Below are 22,871 nucleotides of genomic sequence, written 5' to 3' on the forward strand. Positions count from 1 at the left end.
AAAAAAATGCTAAAAAATTCATATGGGTACAGTGTTGCATGACCGCGCAATTGTCATTCAAAGTGTGATAGCGCTGAAAGCTGAAAATTGGCCTGGACTGGAAGGGGGGAAAGTGTCCGGACTGGAAGGGGGGGAAAGTGTCCGGACTGGAAGGGGGGGAAAGTGTCAGGACTGGAAGGGGGGGAAAGTGTCCGGACTGGAAGGGGGGGAAAGTGTCCAGACTGGAAGGGGGGGAAAGTGTCCGGACTGGAAGGGGGGGAAAGTGTCCGGACTGGAAGGGGGGGAAAGTGTCCGGACTGGAAGGGGGGGAAAGTGTCAGGACTGGAAGGGGGGGAAAGTGTCCGGACTGGAAGGGGGGGAAAGTGTCCGGACTGGAAGGGGGGGAAAGTGTCAGGACTGGAAGGGGGGGAAGTGTCAGGACTGGAAGGGGGGGGAAGTGTCAGGACTGGAAAGGGGGGGAAGTGTCCGGACTGGAAGGGGGGGAAAGTGTCCGGACTGGAAGGGGGGGAAAGTGTCCGGACTGGAAGGGGGGGAAAGTGTCTGGACTGGAAGGGGGGGAAAGTGTCTGGACTGTAAGGGGGGGAAAGTGTCCGGACAGGAAGGGGGGGAAAGTGTCCGGACAGGAAGGGGGTGAAAGTGTCCAGACTGGAAGGGGGGGAAAGTGTCCGGACTGGAAGGGGGGGAAGTGTCAGGACTGGAAGGGGGGGAAAGTGTCCGGACTGGAAGGGGGGGAAAGTGTCCGGACTGGAAGGGGGTGAAAGTGTCCGGACTGGAAGGGGGGGAAAGTGTCCGGACTGGAAGGGGGGCAAAAGTGTCCGGACAGGAAGGGGGGGAAAGTGTCCGGACTGGAAGGGGGCGAAAGTGTTCGGACTGGAAGGGGGTGAAAGTGTTCGGACTGGAAGGGGGCGAAAGTGTTCGGACTGGAAGGGGGCGAAAGTGTTCGGACTGGAAGGGGGCGAAAGTGTTCGGACTGGAAGGGGGCGAAAGTGTCCGGACATGAAGTGGTTAACCATATGGAGGTGATACTACATCTTTTAACTAAAACAACATCAAGCCAGATATGGGATCCGGTCCCTTTAAGGGGGGGTTAGAGGTCAGAGATAATCACCCTTAATGGAGGAGACAAAAGGACACTCCAATGGTTACACGTTTTTAAATTCTTTTAATAGATTTATCTGAAATATGCTAAATGATGTTCTTAGGTTTATATATCCTGTCAGTATCATATCTTTGGAGGAACATTTAAAGTCCCAATTTGGATTTTTCCTTTTGATAAAGTCCCAGATAGACTTCACCAGCAGGTACAGGAGCCAGTCATTTTACCAAGCTGGCATTGAGAAGCTGGGCAGGGGGTGACGAGGTGCACATTACATTTTATGTTCCCGCTGGGGAAGGAGCAGCTGCCCGATGATACAGATGGAGATGGATGGTGGATTTGGAGACTCAGGGCGAGGTTACAGCCTATGTTTCTCCCTACTCTGTGTTGCCCCATGCAGATCCTCTTCCCTACTGGAAGTACTGTAGGGTAAGCCTCTTACACTCCTTGTAGGACTTCCATTCCTAATGTTTGTGGCTGCAGACTAGGAATATTTTTATGGGGGGGGGGGGAGAGGTGGAAAGAAAAGGACAGAAATGAGGAGTACTGGAGGTCTTTTGCTGTCAACTGGTAGGATTTTCATGTGCTGCTCTCACCAAGCTGCCTGGTGAGATGAATTCTTTTAAGGCTTTTTTTGAAAGAAAGATTATAAAAAAGGTTTGTGTTTTTTTTAATAACAAACATGTCATATTTACTTGTTCTGAGCAATGGTTTTGCACAGAGCAGCCCCAATCCTCTTCTTCTCAGGTCCTCTGCCACCTGCCCTCCTGGCTCCTTCCCCTTGACTAGTTCCCCCAATAGCAAACCTCTTCCTATTGGTCACTGGTGCATGCTAGTTCCCGAACCCTACACTATAAGGCATGTAGAAGAGCAGCTCGGCCCCGCCCCCACCCCTGCTCTCTCCTCATTGGCTTACTGGTTGTGATTAACCACAGTGGAAGCCAATAAGGAGAGAGGGACCAGGGACAGCCAAGGCTCATGTGCACATCACTGGATCTAAAGGGGGCTCAGGTGAGTATTGGGGGGGGCAGCACACAGAAGATTTCAGCCTTTACAACCACTTTTAACTAAAAGTATATATAAAAACATTTATATTACCAACAGCAGTTACAGCTACAGTTACAGTAGAGTTTATTTGCTACTGCATTTGTTGAAATATGGCTTTAACATTGTAACATGGTTTAAAACATTGAAAAAGTTTGACACTGCTGACCTGTGCAGACCCAGTTTGGAGATAACCAGATGCCACCATTAATAAACCAAGATATAGGAGCATTCCGGGGCTGGAAAGGAGGAGATGGACAGGCTTTATGAGAGCCTTGTGGGGGTCTTTTTAAGCTTTCCCAAAACCTTGACATTAAACAGAGTTGGGGTGAACAGTTGGAGGACGACATTGACTTTAGTTACAGATGTTGCGCTGATAAAACTACCAGAGAAAAACAGAATGAATCAGATTGGGTTGCTGATCTATATAAGCTACTTCCAAAAAATAAAATTTAATTCAACATCTAAATATACATTACCAGAGAGTGGCTGTGAAAACCATGTACAGCTCTAAAACATTTCCCAGACCTGTAATTTAAAGGATTTGTATGTGATCAATGTTGTCCTCAAAGCTGCATGATAAGACCCTCTCCTTGTTGTATGTCAGCATTTATTTTTATCTTGAATTTTGTATGTCGCTCATGGCAGTGCCTCTTTTTCACATTTTTTTGTGTATTAGCCCCACAAAAACAAAGCTTTGAATATTAATATTCGCCCCCATAGTCCTCGATGTGATTCACAGAAAAGTCCTCAATTTGAGGACATTTCACAAAACCAGCCTCGAATTGGGCCCAAGAAAATTCCCCAATATTTACATCAGCTTACAAACTTTAGGCCAAAATGTAAGTTGGATTGTATGTGAAGTCACTTACCATCCAACGTTGAATTCCATCTGTGGTCTGCAATATATGTGTTGGGTTTTAGTATTGAATAATAAAAAAAACTATTTTGTTTCTGATAAAGAGAAATTACTTTTGTTGATTTTGTTTAGTTTTTATAGTATCTATCTATCTATCTATCTATCTATCTATCTATCTATCTATCTATCTATCTATCTATCTATTATCTATCTATCTATCTATCTATCTATCTATCTATCTATCTATCTATCTCTATCTATTATCTATCTATCTATCTATCTATCTATCTATCTATCTGTCTATCTATATATCTATCTGTCTATCTATCTATCTATCTATCTATCTATCTATCTATCTATCTATCTATCTATCTATTATCTATCTATCTATTATCTATCTATCTATCTATCTATCTATCTATCTATCTATTATCTATCTATCTATCTATCTATCTATCTATTATCTATCTATCTATCTATTATCTATCTATTATCTATCTATCTATTATCTATCTATCTATTATCTATCTATTATCTATCTATCTATCTATCTATTATCTATCTATCTATCTATCTATCTATCTATCTATCTATCTATCTATTATCTATCTATATATCTATCTATTATCTATCTATCTATCTATTATCTATCTATCTATTATCTATCTATCTATCTATCTATCTATCTATCTATCTATATATCTATCTATTATCTATCTATCTATCTATCTATCTATCTATCTATCTATCTATTATCTATCTATCTATCTATCTATCTATCTATCTATCTATCTATCTATCTATTATCTATCTATCTATCTATCTATCTATCTATCTATCTATCTATCTATCTATTATCTATCTATCTATCTATCTATCTATCTATCTATCTATCTATTATCTATCTATCTATCTATCTATCTATCTATCTATCTATTATCTATCTATCTATTATCTATCTATCTATCTATCTATCTATCTATCTATCTATCTATCTATCTATCTATCTATCCTCAATATCAATAAGTTCAGGTGTTTCCATAACCACACAAAGATATGGCTAGATGAGTTTGGTGTGGAGAACCTCAAGTGGCCTGCGTAGAGCCCTGACTTCAACCCTACACCTTTGGAATGAGATGGAGCATAAATTGTGAAACTAATCTTCTCATTGAACTTCATTGCTTGACTTCACACACAAGTACTCTTTTAAACAAGTAGGCAAAAAAATCCTGCAAGCACACCCAAAAATCTTGTGGAAAGCCATGCCAGTTTTTTTTTTATAGCCACAAAAGTGGGAGACACCGCATATTAATACTTGTGGTTTTTGAATGTCCAACAAGCTTTTATATGTGTAATGGGCACGTGTCCAAAAACATGGCCATACAGCTTATAAAAAATGGAAATGAATGGATGAGGTAAATCAAAATAATCTTCTATTGATATATAAATGTAACAATGAAAGCATCACATCACAGTCAGTATATTTGTGAGCATGGTGCAGCCTACCGAGCTGGCACAGAAATCACACAGCGGCTGAGTAAAATTCCAACAAGGTACAATTAGGCCTGGTAGGTTTTGACAAATAGATCAACGCGTTTCAACCAATAAATCGTCTTCAGGACGTATCTCCTGAAGACGATTTATTGGTTGAAACGCGTTGAGGGCTTATGACGCAACTTCCGCTGATGTCACTTCCGGTATTTGGAACGCACGCTGGAATGTGGCGGCCATCTTAACCATTTCCATACCGGACACTTTTACACCTTCCTGCTCAGGCCATTTTTCAGGTTTCAGCGCTCTCACTTTGGAATGACAATTGCGCGGTCATACAACATTGTACCCAAACTAAAATTTTATCATTTTCCTCACACAACTAGAGCTTTCTTTTGGTGGTATTTAATCACCGCTGGGAGTTTTTATTTTTTGCTAAATTAACAAAAAAAGACCAAAAATGTTGAAAAAAAAACACGTTTTTCTTTGTTTCTGTTATAAAAGTTTGCAAATAAACAATTGTTTTTCATAAATTTAGGCCGAGATGTATTCTGCTACATGTCTTTGGTGAAAATAACCCAAATTAGGATGTATTATTTAGTTTGTAGGAAAGTTATAGAGTTCACAAACTATGGTATAGATCTGAAAATTGATCAATCCTGAAGTACTGACTGTCAATCTAATTTCTTGAGGTCCAAGAATGTCAGAACAGTACAGATATCCCCCAAATGTCAGAACGGTACAGATATTCCCCAAATGTCAGGACAGTACAGATATCCCCCAAATGTCAGAACAGTACAGATATCCCCTAAATGTCAGGACAGTACAGATATCCCCCAAATGTCAGAATAGTACAGATATCCCCCAAATGTCAGGACAGTACAAATATCCCCCAAATGTCAGGACAGTACAAATATCCCCCCAAAGGTCAGGACAGTACAGATATCCCCCAAATGTCAGAACAGTACAGATATCCCCCAAATGTCAGGACAGTACAGATATCCCCCAAATGTCAGGACAGTACAAATATCCCCCCAAATGTCAGGACAGTACAGATATCCCCCAAATGTCAGGACAGTACAGATATCCCCCAAATGACTCAGGACAGTACAGCTATCCCCCAAATGTCAGGACAGTACAAATATCCCCCCAAATGTCAGGACAGTACAGATATCCCCCAAATGTCAGAACATTACAGATATCCCCCAAATGTCAGGACAGTACAGATATCCCCCAAATGTCAGAACATTACAGATACCCCCCAAATGTCAGAACAGTACAGATATCCCCCAAATGTCAGGACAGGACAGATATCCCCCAAATGTCAGGATAGGACAGATACCCCCCAAATGTCAGGACAGGACAGATATCCCCCAAATGTCAAACGGTACAGATATCCCCCAAATGTCAGGACAGTACAGATATCCCCCAAATGTCAGGACGGTACAGATATCCCCCAAATGTCAGAACAGTACAGATATCCCCCAAATGTCAGAACAGTACAGATATCCCCCAAATGTCAGGACGGTACAGATATCCCCCAAATGCCAGGACAGGACAGATATCCCCCAAATGTCAGAACAGTATAGATATCCCCCAAATGTCAGGACAGTACAGATATCCCCCAAATGTCAGAACAGTACAGATATCCCCCAAATGTCAGAACAGTACAGATATCCCCCAAATTACCCCTTTTTGCAAAGTAGACAGTCCGACGTACTTCATAAGAGGCATGGTGAGTTTTTTGAAGTTGTATTTTTTTTGTCATTTTTCGGAAAATTTAAAAATTAAAAAAATTATTTTCACTATTTTTTTTACGTACTGTCAGGACAGTACAGATATCCCCCAAATGTCAGGACAGTACAGATATCCCCCAAATGTCAGGACGGTACAGATATCCCCAAATGTCAGGACAGTACAGATATCCCTCAAATGTCAGTACAGTACAGATATCCCCCAAATGTCAGGACAGTAAAGATATCCCCCCAAATGTCAGGACAGTACAGATATCCCCCAAATGTCAGGACAGTACAGATATCCCCCAAATGTCAGGACAGTACAGATATCCCTCAAATGTCAGGACAGTACAGATATCCCCCAAATGTCAGGACAGTACAGATATCCCCCAAATGTCAGGACAGTACAGATATCCCCAAATGATCCTTTTTGCAGAGTAGACAGTCCGACGTACTTCATAAGAGGCATGGCGAGTTTTTTGAAGTTGTATTTTTTTTGTCATAATTTTTCGGAAAATGAAAAAATTTAAAAAATAATTTTCACTATTTTTTTTTTTACATACTGTCACCAGTGCAGTACAGAGTCGTCATATAACTGGCATGGCAGTGATCAGGGACACTGACTGGTGACAGTATGAAAAAGAAAATATATATATATATATATTTTTTTTATATATTTTTAATTATTTATTACATTTTTTTTCTTTTTTTTAAGATTTCTTTTTCATATTTCACTATGACCAAAGTAGTACAATGTTACCATAGTAACATTGTACTACTTTGGGGAGGTGATCAGTATTTTTTTTTTTTTACACAATTTGCTATAAGCAAGCATTTACCTGAATGAAATCGATTCATTCAGGGTTTTTTTTTTTTTGTGCTTAGCTGTGATTTAGCCACGGCTAATCACATGACACAGCTGGGCTGTGATTGGCCCAGCTTGTGCATGTGATCGCTGTGACCTATCACAGCTAGACACTAGTTTACAATGGATGGCATGAATGAAGCCATCCATTGTATACAACTGTCATGTGACCTGCTGTGATTGGTTACAGCAGGTCACATGGTACTGGCAACGGGGCCGGTACTCAGATCTGTCATCGGCCGTGTCCGAGGTACATGGCCGGTGACAGATCGCGCCGCTGCGCGACTCTGTAGGTGCACAAACTGCGCATGCCCGAAAGGACGCCATATGGCGTCCACCCGGAACGCTGAGGGATTTTGTCAGCCATTGGCCGGGCAGCTAGAGGTCAATTCCCATTCATAATACACAAAGCTGTGTACCCCATTTTTGTGCCAGGAAAGGCACTTTTTTTGAGTGGCCTATCTATTGCTTGACCTCATATTAAAGTTTTATATCATTTTGCACTATGGGATGTCTGGTTTTGTTTTGATTTATGCTGAAAATATGAAATAATGCCTGCGGAGGAGAGGAGTTGCCTAACATTGATGCAGATCTAAAGGAAAGTTATTGGTCACTACCAGCAACCACGGTTATAAGGGCGAAGGAATATCGGCCATCAGGACCGGATTGCAAACTGGGATAGTCCCAAAAACTGAGTGTGACTTACCTAGAGATAGGTGGTCATGTAATGACGGTGAGTTTACATCTATGTGGGGCACCAGTGTGAACACAGTGAAGCATTTGTAATTTCAGTATGGAGTATCACCGTTAAAGATACAGAACCATTGCACCAATTATTCACATGTTGGGACTGAAGATTAATATTGTATTTGTATTTTGCTCAGTGTTATCACTTTACAGATTGCACAGTTTATTTATTCAATTTGTGACCTTAGCGCGGTCCATTTTTGTAATATATAAGATTTTGTGTTTAGAAATTCACATTTAGGACTGCTGCTATATAGGTATCTTATATATAGTTCATTTTTTCACATATATGTATAATATTTTTTTTTTCCTAAGCGCAACAGCATCCTTTTTCTTTTATACATATTTAGTAAACAAGACCTCCCTACTGTCATAATTTTACCTTAAGTAGAGATGTTAATTTCCCACTTTTTGAAATCTATGGGTGTGCGGTTTACTGCTGTCCACTGATTGGTTATTTCAGCTTTCTATTAAAAAGGTGCATCATCCCATAAATTACAGACCTGGCAGTCCTGTTATGTATCAGATGACATTAGAGGTCTGCAATCAGCTGGGATGTGAAGGGAAGAGGCTTTTGGGGACCATCAAATAGAGAGGAGGAAAGCACGCTGGAGTGAGGAATAAGGCAAGTACAGTTGTGGCCAAAATTATTCAACCCCCAATGCTGTAAAGGGGTTTAGGGACTATAGTGTACATTTGGAATTGTATTCAGAATCAAATCCTACAAGGACGTTGTAACTACCCAAATGCAACTAAAATGACATCAATTGTTTATGTAATACAGTAGTAAATGGTTCTTATGTGGTTTCTTCATTGCCACAATTATTCAACCCCTTAAAGACTACCACTCTGAAGAACAGAGGTTCATACAGGTGCTTTCCATCAGGTATTGAAAACACCTGTGGATGTCACCGAGCAGCAATCAAGCATAATAAGCACCAATTAGGCAGCTTTAAAATGACTGTGATACTCAGCTCCTTCTAGACATTTACTGGTGTGGTTACAAACATGGTGAAGGCAAGAGAATGGTCCAGGAAGACAAGAGAAGAGGTGATTTCTCTTCACAGGAAGGGCAATGGCTATAAGAAGATTGCAAAGATGTTAAACATACCAAGAGACACCTTAGGAAGCATCATTCGCAAATTCAAGGCAAAGGGCACTGTTGAAACGCTACCTGGTCGTGGCAGAAAGAAGATGCTGACTTCGACTGCTGTGCGCTACCTGAAGCGTAGAGTGGAGAGAAGTCCCCGTGTGACTGCTGAGGAACTGAGAAAAGATTTGTCAGATGTGGGTACAGAAGTTTCAGCCCAGACAATAAGACGCACACTGCGTAATGAAGGCCTCCGTGCCAGAACTCCCAGGCGTACCCCCTTGCTGTCTCCAAAGAATAAGAAGAGTCGACTGCAGTATGCCAAAAGCCATGTGGACAAACCACAAAAGTTGTGGGATAGTGTTCTGTGGACTGATGAAACAAAATTAGAACTGTTTGGGCCCATGGATCAACGCTATGTTTGGAGGAGGAAGAACAAGGCCTATGATGAAAAGAACACCTTGCCTACTGTGAAGCATGGTGGAGGGTCAATCATGCTTTGGGGCTGTTTTGCTTCTGCAGGTACAGGGAAGCTTCAGCGTGTGCAAGGTACCATGAATTCTCTTCAGTACCAGGAGATATTGGATGGAAACGTGATGCAGTCCGTCACACACCTGAGGCTTGGGAGACGTTGGACCTTTCAACAGGACAATGATCCCAAGCATACCTCCAAGTCCACTAGAGCATGGTTGCAGAGGAAAGGCTGGAACATTTTGGAGTGGCCATCGCAGTCACCAGACTTAAATCCGATTGAGAACCTCTGGTGGGACTTAAAGAAAGCAGTTGCAGTGCGCAAGCCTAAGAATGTGACTGAACTGGAGGCCTTTGCCCATGAAGAATGGGCGAAGATACCCGTAGATCGCTGCAAGACACTTGTGTCAAGCTATGCTTCACGTTTAAAAGCTGTTATAACTGTAAAAGGATGCTGTACTAAGTACTAAGATTGAATGTCACTTGGGGGTTGAATAAAACTGATAATGCTGTGAGCACAGAAAAGACATTTGTGGTTATTTCATTATAACTGTTATGTTATATTTGTCTGACCTACAAGTGCCTCTTTAATGTAAATGTAAGCAAGATGACTGAATGATCAAAAGCAATGTCAAACTGGCCAAAACACTCAATTTCAGTGGGGGTTGAATAATTTTGGCCACAACTGTATATCACCATATTCATCATCCTCTAGGTAAAGCAAACAGATAAACCTTGCAAAGAGCGGGGGCCACTGCAAGGGTCAATCTTTTTCCCTGGAGCTTTAAGGTGAGAAAACCAAGGGCCAAACCCCATGTCAGAAAATGCTGTGTCCCTGACATAAGAATATTAATGTAAACCAAAACAAGTTGTTAATATAAAAGGAAAAAATGTGACAAGCAACTTGACAGAAAAAGCAGTTTAGTGATCCTATTTACAATGAGTGAGATTACCATGACCATAAAATGCTACATAATGAGAGTCAGTATTGCCATCCTGGTGTGGCTTACCTCTTCCAAAATTGCCCCTTTCCAGTCCAAAGGCCTGAGCCTTGAAATCCATAAGCACAACGCTCACACTAGGACCAACCTTAAATTTCACTTCTTCACAGGTTACTGAATTCCCAAGTGGGGTAACCAAAGCTTTTAGAGATGAATATTCAAGAATGAAGGGCCCATCTGTAAAGCAAACAGAGACAAAAGGCTTACATCTTAGCATGACTGTCAAGTTGAGAAAGACAAATGATGTATGGCCAGGGAGATGGAATACACAGAAAACAAGATTAGTCATGGCTAACAACAGTTTCAAAAATACGAGGAGGGTGAAGAATTGTGTTGGCCTGAGCACACAGAAATAAATAGTTCAGGCTGGGTGGGGACTGGCTGTTTAGGTGCTTTAACCTCCAGCAGATGGAATTAGGCCATGTCTATACTCTTCATTTCTGGTATAGAGAAACAGGGCAGCAAAGGAATATATGGCGAGAGAACCACAAGTAGCAGATCATCTGTGCTACTAATCTCAGATATGTCTTGATTCTTCCAATAGTGAGATCACGTTGTCAGAAACCCAGCTATCTTCCTGTCCACAAGGGAGCTTTGTGTGCTCCTTATTTATTGCTCCTTCCCACTTTTGTGCCTCTATGCCCATCATGGGGTGTTTCCATCTATCTTTGTTTGTCTTAGCTCCTCCTATTACAGTGCAATATAAAAACAAATACATCTAATATGGATGATGGTAGCCTTTCATAATGAATGTGGCAGATTTGCAGAGCCAGGAACTTAGTGCAGGGCTGGTGGGAACCCCTCATGATGCAGACTTGGGAATCCAGGGCAGAGAACCCATTATAACCCCTCCTATTTGGCAGAGCAGGAGTGCAGACCATGAAACTCAAAGTATGGATGGCGGGAACCATCTCATAATGGGCACAGCATGTAAGCAGAGTCAGGAACTCAGCAAAGATGGTGGGATCCCTTCATACTTGACAAATATGTGCAAACCCAAGAACTAAACAAGGATGGCAGGAGCCCCTCATTATGTACAGTACAGGTGTGCAGAGTTGGCGAATCAGCACATTAAAGGTGAGAACCCTTCATAATGAGTCACCAAAGATCCATTATCTCCTGTGCTCAAAGACTCAGATCAAACAGGCGTTAGTGACACACAATAAATAAATAATTTGCGCTAGTAAATGTGTATAAAAAGAAATCATCAAATCATAAGTCCAGAAAAAAATATATATATGCCAATACCACAAAAAAAATAAAAAAACTTTTAAGTGCAAAAAACTTTTGTGCAAAAAAAGTGTCTAAATATGAAACATTTTCACCAAAAAACCTTGATAATATAATGGCAGATCATCCATAAATATATCTTCAGAAACGGAAACTCTGCAACACACCGATCCTCATCGATCGAAATAACAGGATGAAAAACTTTGTAGTTAATTGAAAATCCACTTCTCCAATAGATAAAGGACCACCTTCAAACGTATCCATGGGGGGAAATGCCAAGCACTCGAGAGAAACAGAAAGACTTCATGGTGCAATATTATAAAAACCAATTCCTTTATTAGGTACTCATTGCACTTACTCAAGAGGTGTCCCAGCCGACACCAGCATCAACAGCCTAACAGCAATCACATAAACGAGCCTGGCTACTCAGCACATGCGCAGTAGCTGGCAGCCAAAAACGTAATGACGTCACATCAATCAAGCTCCTCCCTACGCGTTTCGTCATCGACGTCCTCACGGAGCGGAGCTTTGAGCTTGATTGATGTGACGTCATTACGTTTTTGGCTGCCAGCTACTGCGCATGTGCTGAGTAGCCAGGCTCGGTTATGTGATTGCTGTTGATGCTGGTGTCGGCTGGGACACCTCTTGAGTAAGTGCAATGAGTACCTAATAAAGGAATTGGTTTTTATAATATTGCACCATGAAGTCTTTCTGTTTCTCTCGAGTGCTTGGCATTTCCCCCCATGGATACGATTGAAGGTGGTCCTTTATCTATTGGAGAAGTGGATTTTCGATTAACTACAAAGTTTTTCATCCTGTTATTTCGATCGATGAGGATCGGTGTGTTGCAGAGTTTCCGTTTCTGAAGATATATTTATGGATGATCTGCCATTATATTATCAAGGTTTTTTGGTGAAAATGTTTCATATTTAGACACTTTTTTTGCACAAACGTTTTTTGCACTTAAAAGTTTGTTTTTTTTTTTTTTTGTGGTATTGGCATATATATATTTTTTTCTGGACTTACGATTTGATGATTTCTTTTTATACACATTTACTAGCGCAAATTATTTATTTATTGGTACACTTTATATATGGTGATTTTTTGCAGCTGGTACACTATTAGTAAGTTATATAATTTTGACCATAGGCGCTATTATTAATTTTTCTTATTGTTAGTGACACACAACAAAAAAACAGCGCAAAATCTACAAACAAAATTACACAAGTAAACAAAAATGAAAATAAAAATAACAATAAGTGTCCATGTGAAAATAAGTCCTTATTCCCATCAAGACCAATAGTAAATTATTCAAAATGTGCTTCCACCTATCCACCACGTGAAAAATAATATTGACCGCACTCACCAGATAGAGGTGAGTAATGAGCCTTATAGGAAATAAGGGATCCTGTAACCCCTCCAAAAGAGATCAAATCTTCTTTTTCACCCTGATTGGGAATATTAATCGCCTCCACTTTATTCCTCCATGGAATCCTCAATGGTATATAGAGAAAGAAACTACATAGTGTAATACTGCCACTTAATATAGAATATAAAGATAGAATAAGGCCACTCACATGTTTAAATATAGTTAAAAGCCTTGTTTAATAGCCTAGATGACTTCAAGATAACCAATTTACACAATTGCAAATATAGGGATCTCTGTAGTATCTGCAGAGGATGAACAGCCTTCCACCACTAAGATGGCCGCTTGAACCGCATCACTCGGCGTTCATTCCAAACACCGGAAGTGACGTAAGCCAGAACGCGTTTCACCCCACCCACAGGGCGTTCTCAAGGCGTTAGTGACAAGCAGCGTGTTGTGTGTTCATCCGCTGGTGATCAGAGGTTGTGCAGCTCTATCATGAAGCTGGGGAAGCTTAATAAAACTGTAGAGGAAGATGAAAGAAAGAGCGCACAAACCTTGCGCATTACCTCAATAAATAATGACTAATTGTATTAATAAGGAAATATACTCACAAAGTGATGGTATAACAGGCATAAGTAACCATAATCCAAACAGGGTTACAGGTAAATCGAAAAGGGGGGGATGAAGTCTAACGCGTTTCGAAGGGTGCTCCCTTCTTCATCAGAGCTGATAAAAAAAACAAATGCATATACAAATGCAAATTCCCCTCAAACTCCCCTCTTTCTTTCATCTTCCCCTTCATAATGAGGACAGACCTGGGAACTCCGTGCAGAGTAGGTAGGAGTTCCTCACCTCATAATTGGTGTGGCAGGTTTGAAGACCTGGGAACATAGCACAGCACTGGTGGGAACTCCTCATAATGGGCACAGCAAGTGTGCAGACCCATGAACTCAGTGAAGTGGTAGGAATCCCTTACTATGGGAATAACAGTTGTTGAGACCTGGGAATTAAATGCATGAATATTGGGAAATCCTCATGATGGGCACAACAGGTATGGAGACCATGGTTTGAATTCTTTATAATGGGCACAGCAAGTTTGTAGACCTAGGAACTTAGCAAAGGGATGTTAAATACTCCTCATGAAGGGTGCAGCATGTGTGCAGACTCAAAAACCTAATTCAGGGATGGTAGGAACCCCTGATAATGAACATGTGCAGATCTAGAAACCCAACACAGGGATGATGGGAATCATAATAGGCACAGCAGATATGCAGACTGGGGAACTCAGTGCAGGGATCTTACCAATAGAGTCCCTACAAACTGAAGAGAGTGTAATCAGGGATAACTCTCCTGCATCTAACAAACAAGAAATACTTTTCGGTAGACTAACCTTTTAAGTTGGGTTGGTACATTTGAACACAATGATTAAATATTTTTCCCAAAAAATCTTGTCAGTTTAACCCCCTAGCAGTATTCACGAGTGTAGCTTGTTTCAGTACCAGAAGCGATAACCCCGAGCTACACTCGGGGTTACACTGCAGCGTTGCTCTGGAATCCCTGGATCACTTACCTTGTCCAGCACTCCGGCGCTGTCCTCCCGCTCCATCCCCGGCCATGTCCTTCAGCTGATGCCGGCATCCGTCTTCCGGGTTCCATTCCCTGCGAGCGTCAGTACGTACAGGGGACAGAAGCGGCGGGAGATTCAAAAATTTCTAAATTTTACATACACATAATACACTAAAATCTGATAGTATTACCTATTATCAGAACCACTTGCAGAATTGAGTGATAATGATTTGTGGGGAAATTTGTCATCAGACACTGAAAACGATTCTGCTGCTAAGCTCAGTGATGTGCGAACTTGGCGCTCTATTTCAAATTTCAGTGTTTTTGGTTTGATTACATTATTGCATAAGTTGTATTTTTATTATATTATTATTTATGATTATATTATAATTCATAATTTTGTGTTTCAAATTTTATCATCCCCGGGATGTTTACTAGACTCTTGTTCAGCCAGATTTCAGTGAGTTATTCCTAAGAATTACAGGCCTACAATAAAAAAAACTACATATTTCCATTGAAAACAATGTACCGCTTTGAGCACAGAAATACTGACATAATCGGACCGCTAGGGAGGTTAAGGTTGTATTTGGTGTATTACCTTCACGTATCATCCAAAATTCAATGGTTCCCAGATGAAAAGAATTGTTCTTCTTGTTCTGCAAAATATTATAAACATATTTCATAAATACAGTACAATATTTTTCTTCAGGATACAAAACTCCAATCTATCCACCTTGTACCACCTGATAGACTTCCCACACGATAACGAGTTCCCATAATACCTACTAGTCATCACATCACCTCTGTATACAATGCACAGTCTGTAATTGTTTGGACATGTTTTACCCTCCATATCCAAGCTGCTCATTACTACCCCATCCTCTAGTCCAGCAATGGGCAAACTACGGCCCGCGGGCCGTATATACGGTCCAGCGGACCTTTTAATCCGGCCCGCGGAGCGTGATACATTGGCTGTCAGGATGTGTGTAGGCGGGGCAGAATGACGAACGTGAGGGGAGCTAGGCTCCTCTCACAGTCCGCCCTGAAGACCGGAACGGCGCGGGAACACGGTGAGAGGAACGCGCGGAGCAAAGGTAAGTGAATTGACACAGGGGGGACTTGGCTTACTACTTGGGGGGGAATAGTACTGTGGGGGATGAATTAATATGGGGAATGAATTACTATATGGGGGATGAATTACTATAGGGGGGATGAATTACTATATGGGGGATGAATTACTATATGGGGGATGAATTACTATATGGGGGATGAATTACTATGGGGGATGAATTACTATGGGGGATGAATTACGATATGGGGGATGAATTACTATGGGGGATGAATTACTATATGGGGGATGAATTACTATGGGGGATGAATTACTATGGGGGATGAATTACTATATGGGGGATGAATTACTATGGGGGATGAATTACTATATGGGGGATGAATTACTATAAGGGGGATGAATTACTATGGGGGATGAATTACTATGGGGGATGAATTACTATGGGGGATGAATTACTATGGGGGGATGAATTACTATAGGGGGGATGAATTACTATAGGGGGGATGAATTACTATATGGGGGATGAATTACTATGGGGGATGAATTACTATGGGGGATGAATTACTATATGGGGGATGAATTACTATGGGGGATGAATTACTATATGGGGGATGAATTACTATATGGGGGATGAATTACTATGGGGGATGAATTACTATGGGGGATGAATTACTATATGGGGGATGAATTACTATGGGGGATGAATTACTATATGGGGGATGAATTACTATAAGGGGGATGAATTACTATGGGGGATGAATTACTATGGGGGATGAATTACTATGGGGGATGAATTACTACATGGGGGATGAATTACTATGGGGGATGAATTACTATATGGGGGATGAATTACTATATGGGGGATGAATTACTATGGGGGATGAATTACTATATGGGGGATTAATTACTATGCTTACTATGGGGGAATATTACTATACTTACTATGGATGACACATACACATCATTCATCTACTCTTGGTCCGGCCCCCGGGTCCAATATATGAACCCATTGCGGCCCTCAAGTCAAAAAGTTTGCCCACCCCTGCTCTAGTCTATACTCTGCTTACCTCTATAAACACCAGGCTAAGATCTCCTTCTGGAAATTCTAATATCAGTTCTGCTATGCCGTCATCACAAATCGCAATGGCCTCTGTGATTGGAGGAGATGGGATTGTGATCTGAAGAATGCAAGAGAAGACAATATTCCAACAGTTCAAAATTTTTTAATAGAAAACATAATTGATCGTGCCGCACTTCTCTTAATGTTAAGCAATAATGTATTTAGACTTCCAATGTGAAAAAACTATATAAATATAAACAAAAAGCTACTTAATAATAAAGTCCATCTCCATATCGTGATTCTTTCAATATATAATGATGAATTGTGCCATTCAAATTTTCCTTTTGACATATACAATGTGCCTTCACCAACACCGACTCCAGTTGTGTTCTCATCTGAAATTGTTGACCGCACAATTAAGTTTGGTCAAAATGGCTTGCGCCATTAAATGGACATATATTAGTGGCAAGACCTCTATCAAGACTCTCCTTCACTGCTGATTCAGCTCCTCCCTTCTCCTCCACTCGGCGCACATATAGGAAAAATATAGGCAAACCAATAGTGCTTTATCATTTAAAAAAACTGCCAATTTATTATAATATACAATGACCACTCACATCATACAGGTACTCCATTGCACCAAATATTGCACATATGAATAAACAATCCTTAAAACCGTAGCTGACACCTTCAGGCTCTAATGGGTCTCACCGGACCGGCACTATGCAGGAAGAGATGTAAATTGGAAAGCGCCACAAATTCCAGTATCCTATGGAATGAAATGGTATTCCATTGGGAGTGGTGCTCCATGTCAGCTTGGTTTTTAGCCAGCTAATACCAGTGTGTTGTTCAGTTTAGTAATCCACTAGCTCATTGTGAGCTTTAGATACGTCTGCCATTTTGTTTTCAATATGTGACACATGACTTCCAATGTCCTGCATGGCTGAGTCAAATTTGGCAAGCAAGGAGGTCATATCTTGATACAGAGAGAGCCTCAAAGATAGTAACATGTCTGTCAGAGTGGATTTTATAAACAGACTGATGAGAGACAGGGAAATTCTCAATCACAAGCCATGAGGTTATGCTCTGCGTATTGCTTTGAGTCTGAGAGACTCCGGTGTAGTCAACATTCCTCTTCTGCTTAGCAGGGCTGCAGAGTGATGCAGAATCAAGAGGAGCGAGCTCACCAGAACCATGTTCCTGCTCTTGCTGTTCCATGCAGATCTGTGATGGCATTGAGTTTTCTGAGCCCAGGCTGTAGCTGAGCAGTGTTTGGTTGTGGAGATGAGCTGTCTGAAGCCCCTTTTTTTCTATCTTGGGATTCCTGAGAAGTCTGTGATCTTTGACTGACCTTCCCTGTGTCTATGCCATGGAGGTGCCAGGGGGGTTCTGTTGTAGTTCAGCCAATGTGAAACTAAAGCTGCTAATATGAGTCACTGTGCTCAGGAGTCTAATCACTTGTGGCCATGCCTGGTGCTACCTGACCATGCCTCAACAATCTCATTCAATTTCAATGCTGGAAGGTGCGGACCACTATGTAGTACCTTTTTTATCTTCCAACCATGTTCCAACCAATATCATATACGACTACTATTCCACATGAGCAAGCATGGACAAGGAAGAACTAGTCAATTTGTTTAATTACTAATTAAAATTTGGACGAAATTTCCATTATTCAGAGATTCAGATGTATCCGAATCTCTGAATCACAATGGTAACAAATTCCAACGAATCAAAAAAAAAAATTATATTGAAAACAAAGAATTCATTTGTATTCATGTGTTTGTGACTTCAAAAACTTCAGGGTTTTGCAAGTTCAATAATATGATACTCTCTGTATTGCTATGATTGGCCAAAGGCAAAGTCACAAGCAAGTTGCATCAAAGAAGCAAGCAAACGACATCGAAGTCGCATCAGTCACATTAAATTCACATGCATGTCGCTAAAACATAACGAATAAATCCAAATCTTCCAAAATAACTTCTGAAAATATGAATCGATTCAGAACAACGAATGAATAAAACAAATCTCAATATACAAAGTAAATACTCAAAAACGAATCATTCTAACAAAACAAATATGACGAAATGATTTCATTGAGTTCATGAATGACTCAGAAATTAAATGAAACAAATGTTTTCGTTGTGCACATCTCCAGGAAAAAATCCTGTGCCTTTATGGCAAATGTGGGTAAAATGTACCAGAGGAGGTGAAGAGTTCAAAGGAAAAAGCAATGAACATTTTACAAAAACTTTTTTGAAAAGTGAGATTAGTGGCTGAGCATTCTTTGCCTGTATTGCTGCAGTATTTCCAGAAAACAGAGACTTTGTTTAGTTTATTGAAAAGAGAGTTTAGAGGTTCTGCAGCCTTTATATGTATTGCTGGAGTTGTTCTGGGAAAGAAATGGACTCCGTAGCTGGATACAACACCAATGGCTGGTGAGAGCAGCCAGGTTCAGCTGGGAGCGAATCCATTTTACTGTAACTAACTGTAGTAAGCAGTCACCTAATCCAGAGCCATACAATCAGCAACAGTGTGATGTCCATTTTCAGGAATGTTGCAACACCTCCGAATTTAACATGACCCTTCCCTTAGCTGCTTTCTAATAGCCATTAGCACATAAGAGTTGAGAAAGATTTGTAAGATTTATGGCAAGTGCCCTTTGCTAGCAGTCCTGTCTCCGAACAGGATCTCATATAGCCACTGATCTGGCATTCATGGGTTTTAATGGGATATTCTCAACCTAACCTAACTTGTATTTGATGTCCTTTATTAGTATTGGCTCTTGAGCCCGTACAACTTCTAGATTATACCAACTTACATTTCTGATCTCGGTGGTGTTCAGCATTATTATAAAGATTCCCTTTATTCTTAGACAGACTCCTGTTACGCCAACCAGGATGTATTCTTTGGGGGCGAGTTTTGGAGAAGGTGCTTGCATGGTAGGATCGGTGTGTAGCACAGTGGTTCGATGTGTTGTATGGTGGTTGGTCTTTTTTGGAGACATTATGTTCCGTGTAGTAATCAGTCTTGGTGTGACAACTTGAGTGTCATCGAGGTACCCTGCAACAAAAAGATGAGATGAAGACAGATGGGTCACATCACAATCAATGGTTTTTGGTGACTAAAGCAACATTGAATAGATCAAGTAAGTAAAAACTGTGAAAAATGCAATAATGAATTAGTCACTATTAGAAAAAGTAATCAAAAGTATCTTAGCATAGCACAGCATCCTCAAAGTGGATTTACTCCCTGGTCAGGGATAGTAGTAGTAGATCTCCCAGATATTTCTCCTTGTATCGAGGAGAGGTGAAACCTACCCCTTGAAGCCATCCCCCAAAATTTCCTTCTCTGCACTTTCAGTAGCCCAGCATTCCTCCTTCTTCCAGCCACCATTCTACCTCTTTGTGCATTTCCTTTGCCTCCTGCTGCTTCATGGTATTCCACTTGCAGGGGTGGACGAGTGTGGGTAACTGCAGCGCGATACACCGGGAAGAAAACACACAGAGCCCAAGTTCAGCAACAAGACTATTTTGTAAATCCAGCAATACAAACATACGCAGGGAGAAGACAACCCAACCAGGCGCACTCATAAGTTGTAACTGCAATGTGACAGCAGACTAATGATTCTGAGGTGCCGACAGTGTCTGCCTCGAGGAGCGGAATGCGGATTGGTCAGTCTGTACTCAAAAGGAGAATTTTCCAGGAAGGATGGGGTGTCCATGTACTTTCTCTAGTCCTCTGGAACATTCCCTGACTCTGAACACTGTCCCTAATAGATAGGTGAGCTATCCCCACTCTGACCGCTCGCAAAATGTGCACAAAACCTGGGAGCCAGGGTCTCAAATAGACTCTGCCTGACCCAAGATGACCACCGAAGTCACACAGGGTGCCAGCATCCAATGGGATAGCTGCCTTCCAGTGACCTAAGGAACCATAACGGAACTGAATTTCTCTTGACTTGTTCCTCCATCTGCACCCCCCCTGTGGACAAGCGCCGCGTGCAGTGGAGAAAATAGTCTGCACCTGCCTATGCAGGGAATGGCCTTTTCTGTAAAACAATGGTGCTGGCTCAGCCTCCAGGTCAAAATAATAGCAACTGGATACCTGCTACTGTGGTGGAGCACAGGACACAAAAACAGGCGCATTAGCATTCCAATAAAAATGGCTGTTTTTGCCACTCCTAGGTAGTAGAAGGAGGAAAAGTGCAGAGGAGGAGGAAGAGAGGGTATTAGCAGGCTCACCAAAATGTCTATTTTGCAACCTTGAGGAGGAGGAAAAGGGCACATTGGCTGCACTTGCAGGCAAGTGGCTGCTCTGCATCTAAGAGAAGTAAGAAGAATAGGCTTTGTAAACCACTGCACTGCCTTCTACTTGATTTACCACTGGTGGGTTTAAAAAACGAGCCCCACAGAGTCTTCCTGGTAAGCCTAACTTCCAAGAAAAGTAGGACAGGTAGCCTCTGGACACAAGAATTAATGCTTTTTTTTTTGCCGCTGCCTGTCTTTTCCCCTGCCTATGGAATAACACCCCCCCCACACACACACACACACACCCCGTTTGCTGCTGTCTGATCTTCCCCTGCATTCTGGAAAGGTGGGCAGCCTTTCTTATCTCTTCATAGGGACAAGGTGGGGTTTGGGCCATACAGGTGGATCGGTTCCAGCAATTACCCTACCCCCGCCATGCCGATCACACTCTCTGCCCACATCCGATTCACCCATCTGCCTAGGCCCCCTTGCTGGTCTGGGTCCTGTATAGGAGGACTGGTGGTACCCTCTTATCCATGGCCATGCCAACTGTTACAACCAAAAATGTCTCACAACTGATGTTATCATTGTATATGATTTGTCACCGACCAGAAGAAGTATTCTTGTTTGGCCACAAGAGATCAGGCTCAATTTATCCCAGAGACACCTCTAGGAACTTTTCATGTTCTTATGAAAGGCATGTTTTTTTTTAATCCACTAAAACTATGGAAAACATAAAGAGGCATCCAGCTAACAATATTTCCTACCCATTTTTGGCACTTTTATACTTTCCATGATGTGCTAGGGACACTATGAGGTTGATTTGCTAAAACTAGAGAGAGCAAAATCTGGAGCGGCTGTGTATGGTAACCAATCAGCTTCTAATTCCGGCTTCTTTAATTAAGCTTTGGCAATAGAACCTGGAAGCTGATTGGTTTCTGTACAGAGCTGCACCATATTTTGTACTGTCCAGTTTTACTAAATCACCTCCTATGACATAAGAACACCCTAGGCCTCTATTTCATGCATTTTTGGTAATCTCCTGATTTCAGTGCTATTGGTTCATTTTTAATGACATTCCATGTTGCATGTTAGAGACATATTTCTCCCCATTCCCCATTCTGCCCATTTGCCCCACATCCAATCATTGTCCAAAGCTTGCCGTCTCAACCTCCGCAACATCTCCAAAACACGACCCTTCCTAACCAATGACACCACAAAGCTCCTAATTCACTTCCTGGTTATCTCTTATCTCGACTACTGCAACTCCCTCCTCATTGGATTACCTGTACATAGGCTATCCCCCCTCCAGTCCATCATCAATGCTGCTGCCACACTCCTCCACCTTACCATCCTTTCAGTGTCTGCTACCCTGCTCTGCCAATCCTTCCATTGGCTGCCACTCACCCAACAAATCCAATTCAAAATACTAACAACAACGTACAAAGCCATCCACAACTCCGCTACATCACCAACCTAGGCTCAAAATAGCAACCAAATTGTTCTCTTCATTCCTCCCAAGACCTCCTGCTCTCTAGTTCCCTTGTCACCTCCTTCCATGCTCACCTCCAGGATTTCTCCTGAGCCTCTCCCATCCTATTGAATTCCCTACCCCAATTTTTTTCTGACTATATCCTACTCTGTCTACTTATAGGTTATCCCTGAAAACCTTTCTCTTCAGAGAAGCCTTTCCTGCCCTCAGCTAACAAATGTATTTCCACTTTCTCCATCAGTCCATCCCCCCACAGTTGTTACCTTTTGTATAGCTTGACCATCCCTTTTAGATTGTAGGCTCTAATGAACAGGGCCCTCTGATTCCTCTTGTATTGAACTGTATTGTAACTGTACTGTCTGCCCTCATCTTGTAAAGCGCTGAGCAAACTGTTGATGCTATATACATTTTGTGTAATAGAAAAAAAATAAAAAT

The 22,871-nt window shown here is 41.5% G+C and overlaps 1 protein-coding gene across 1 annotated transcript in view; it reads right to left on the reverse strand.

Annotated features, from left to right (window-relative positions):
- LOC149434725 (proteinase-activated receptor 1-like) overlaps positions 1-22,871 on the reverse strand; it is a 104,131-nt gene that overhangs the window by 17,265 nt on the left and 63,995 nt on the right. The window contains exons 2-5 of the mRNA XM_089663470.1: positions 19,516-19,757; positions 16,702-16,818; positions 15,164-15,221; positions 10,410-10,577 (exon numbers count right to left, since the gene is read on the reverse strand). Of these exons, the coding sequence (XP_089519596.1) occupies positions 10,410-10,577; positions 15,164-15,221; positions 16,702-16,818; positions 19,516-19,757 (585 nt within the window). The remainder of the gene's footprint in view (positions 1-10,409; positions 10,578-15,163; positions 15,222-16,701; positions 16,819-19,515; positions 19,758-22,871) is intronic.

This window comes from Staurois parvus, unplaced genomic scaffold, assembly GCF_062004578.1.
Source record: "Staurois parvus isolate SC_StPar_1 unplaced genomic scaffold, SC_StPar_1.0 ptg001694l, whole genome shotgun sequence".
Lineage (NCBI taxonomy): Eukaryota > Metazoa > Chordata > Amphibia > Anura > Ranidae > Staurois > Staurois parvus.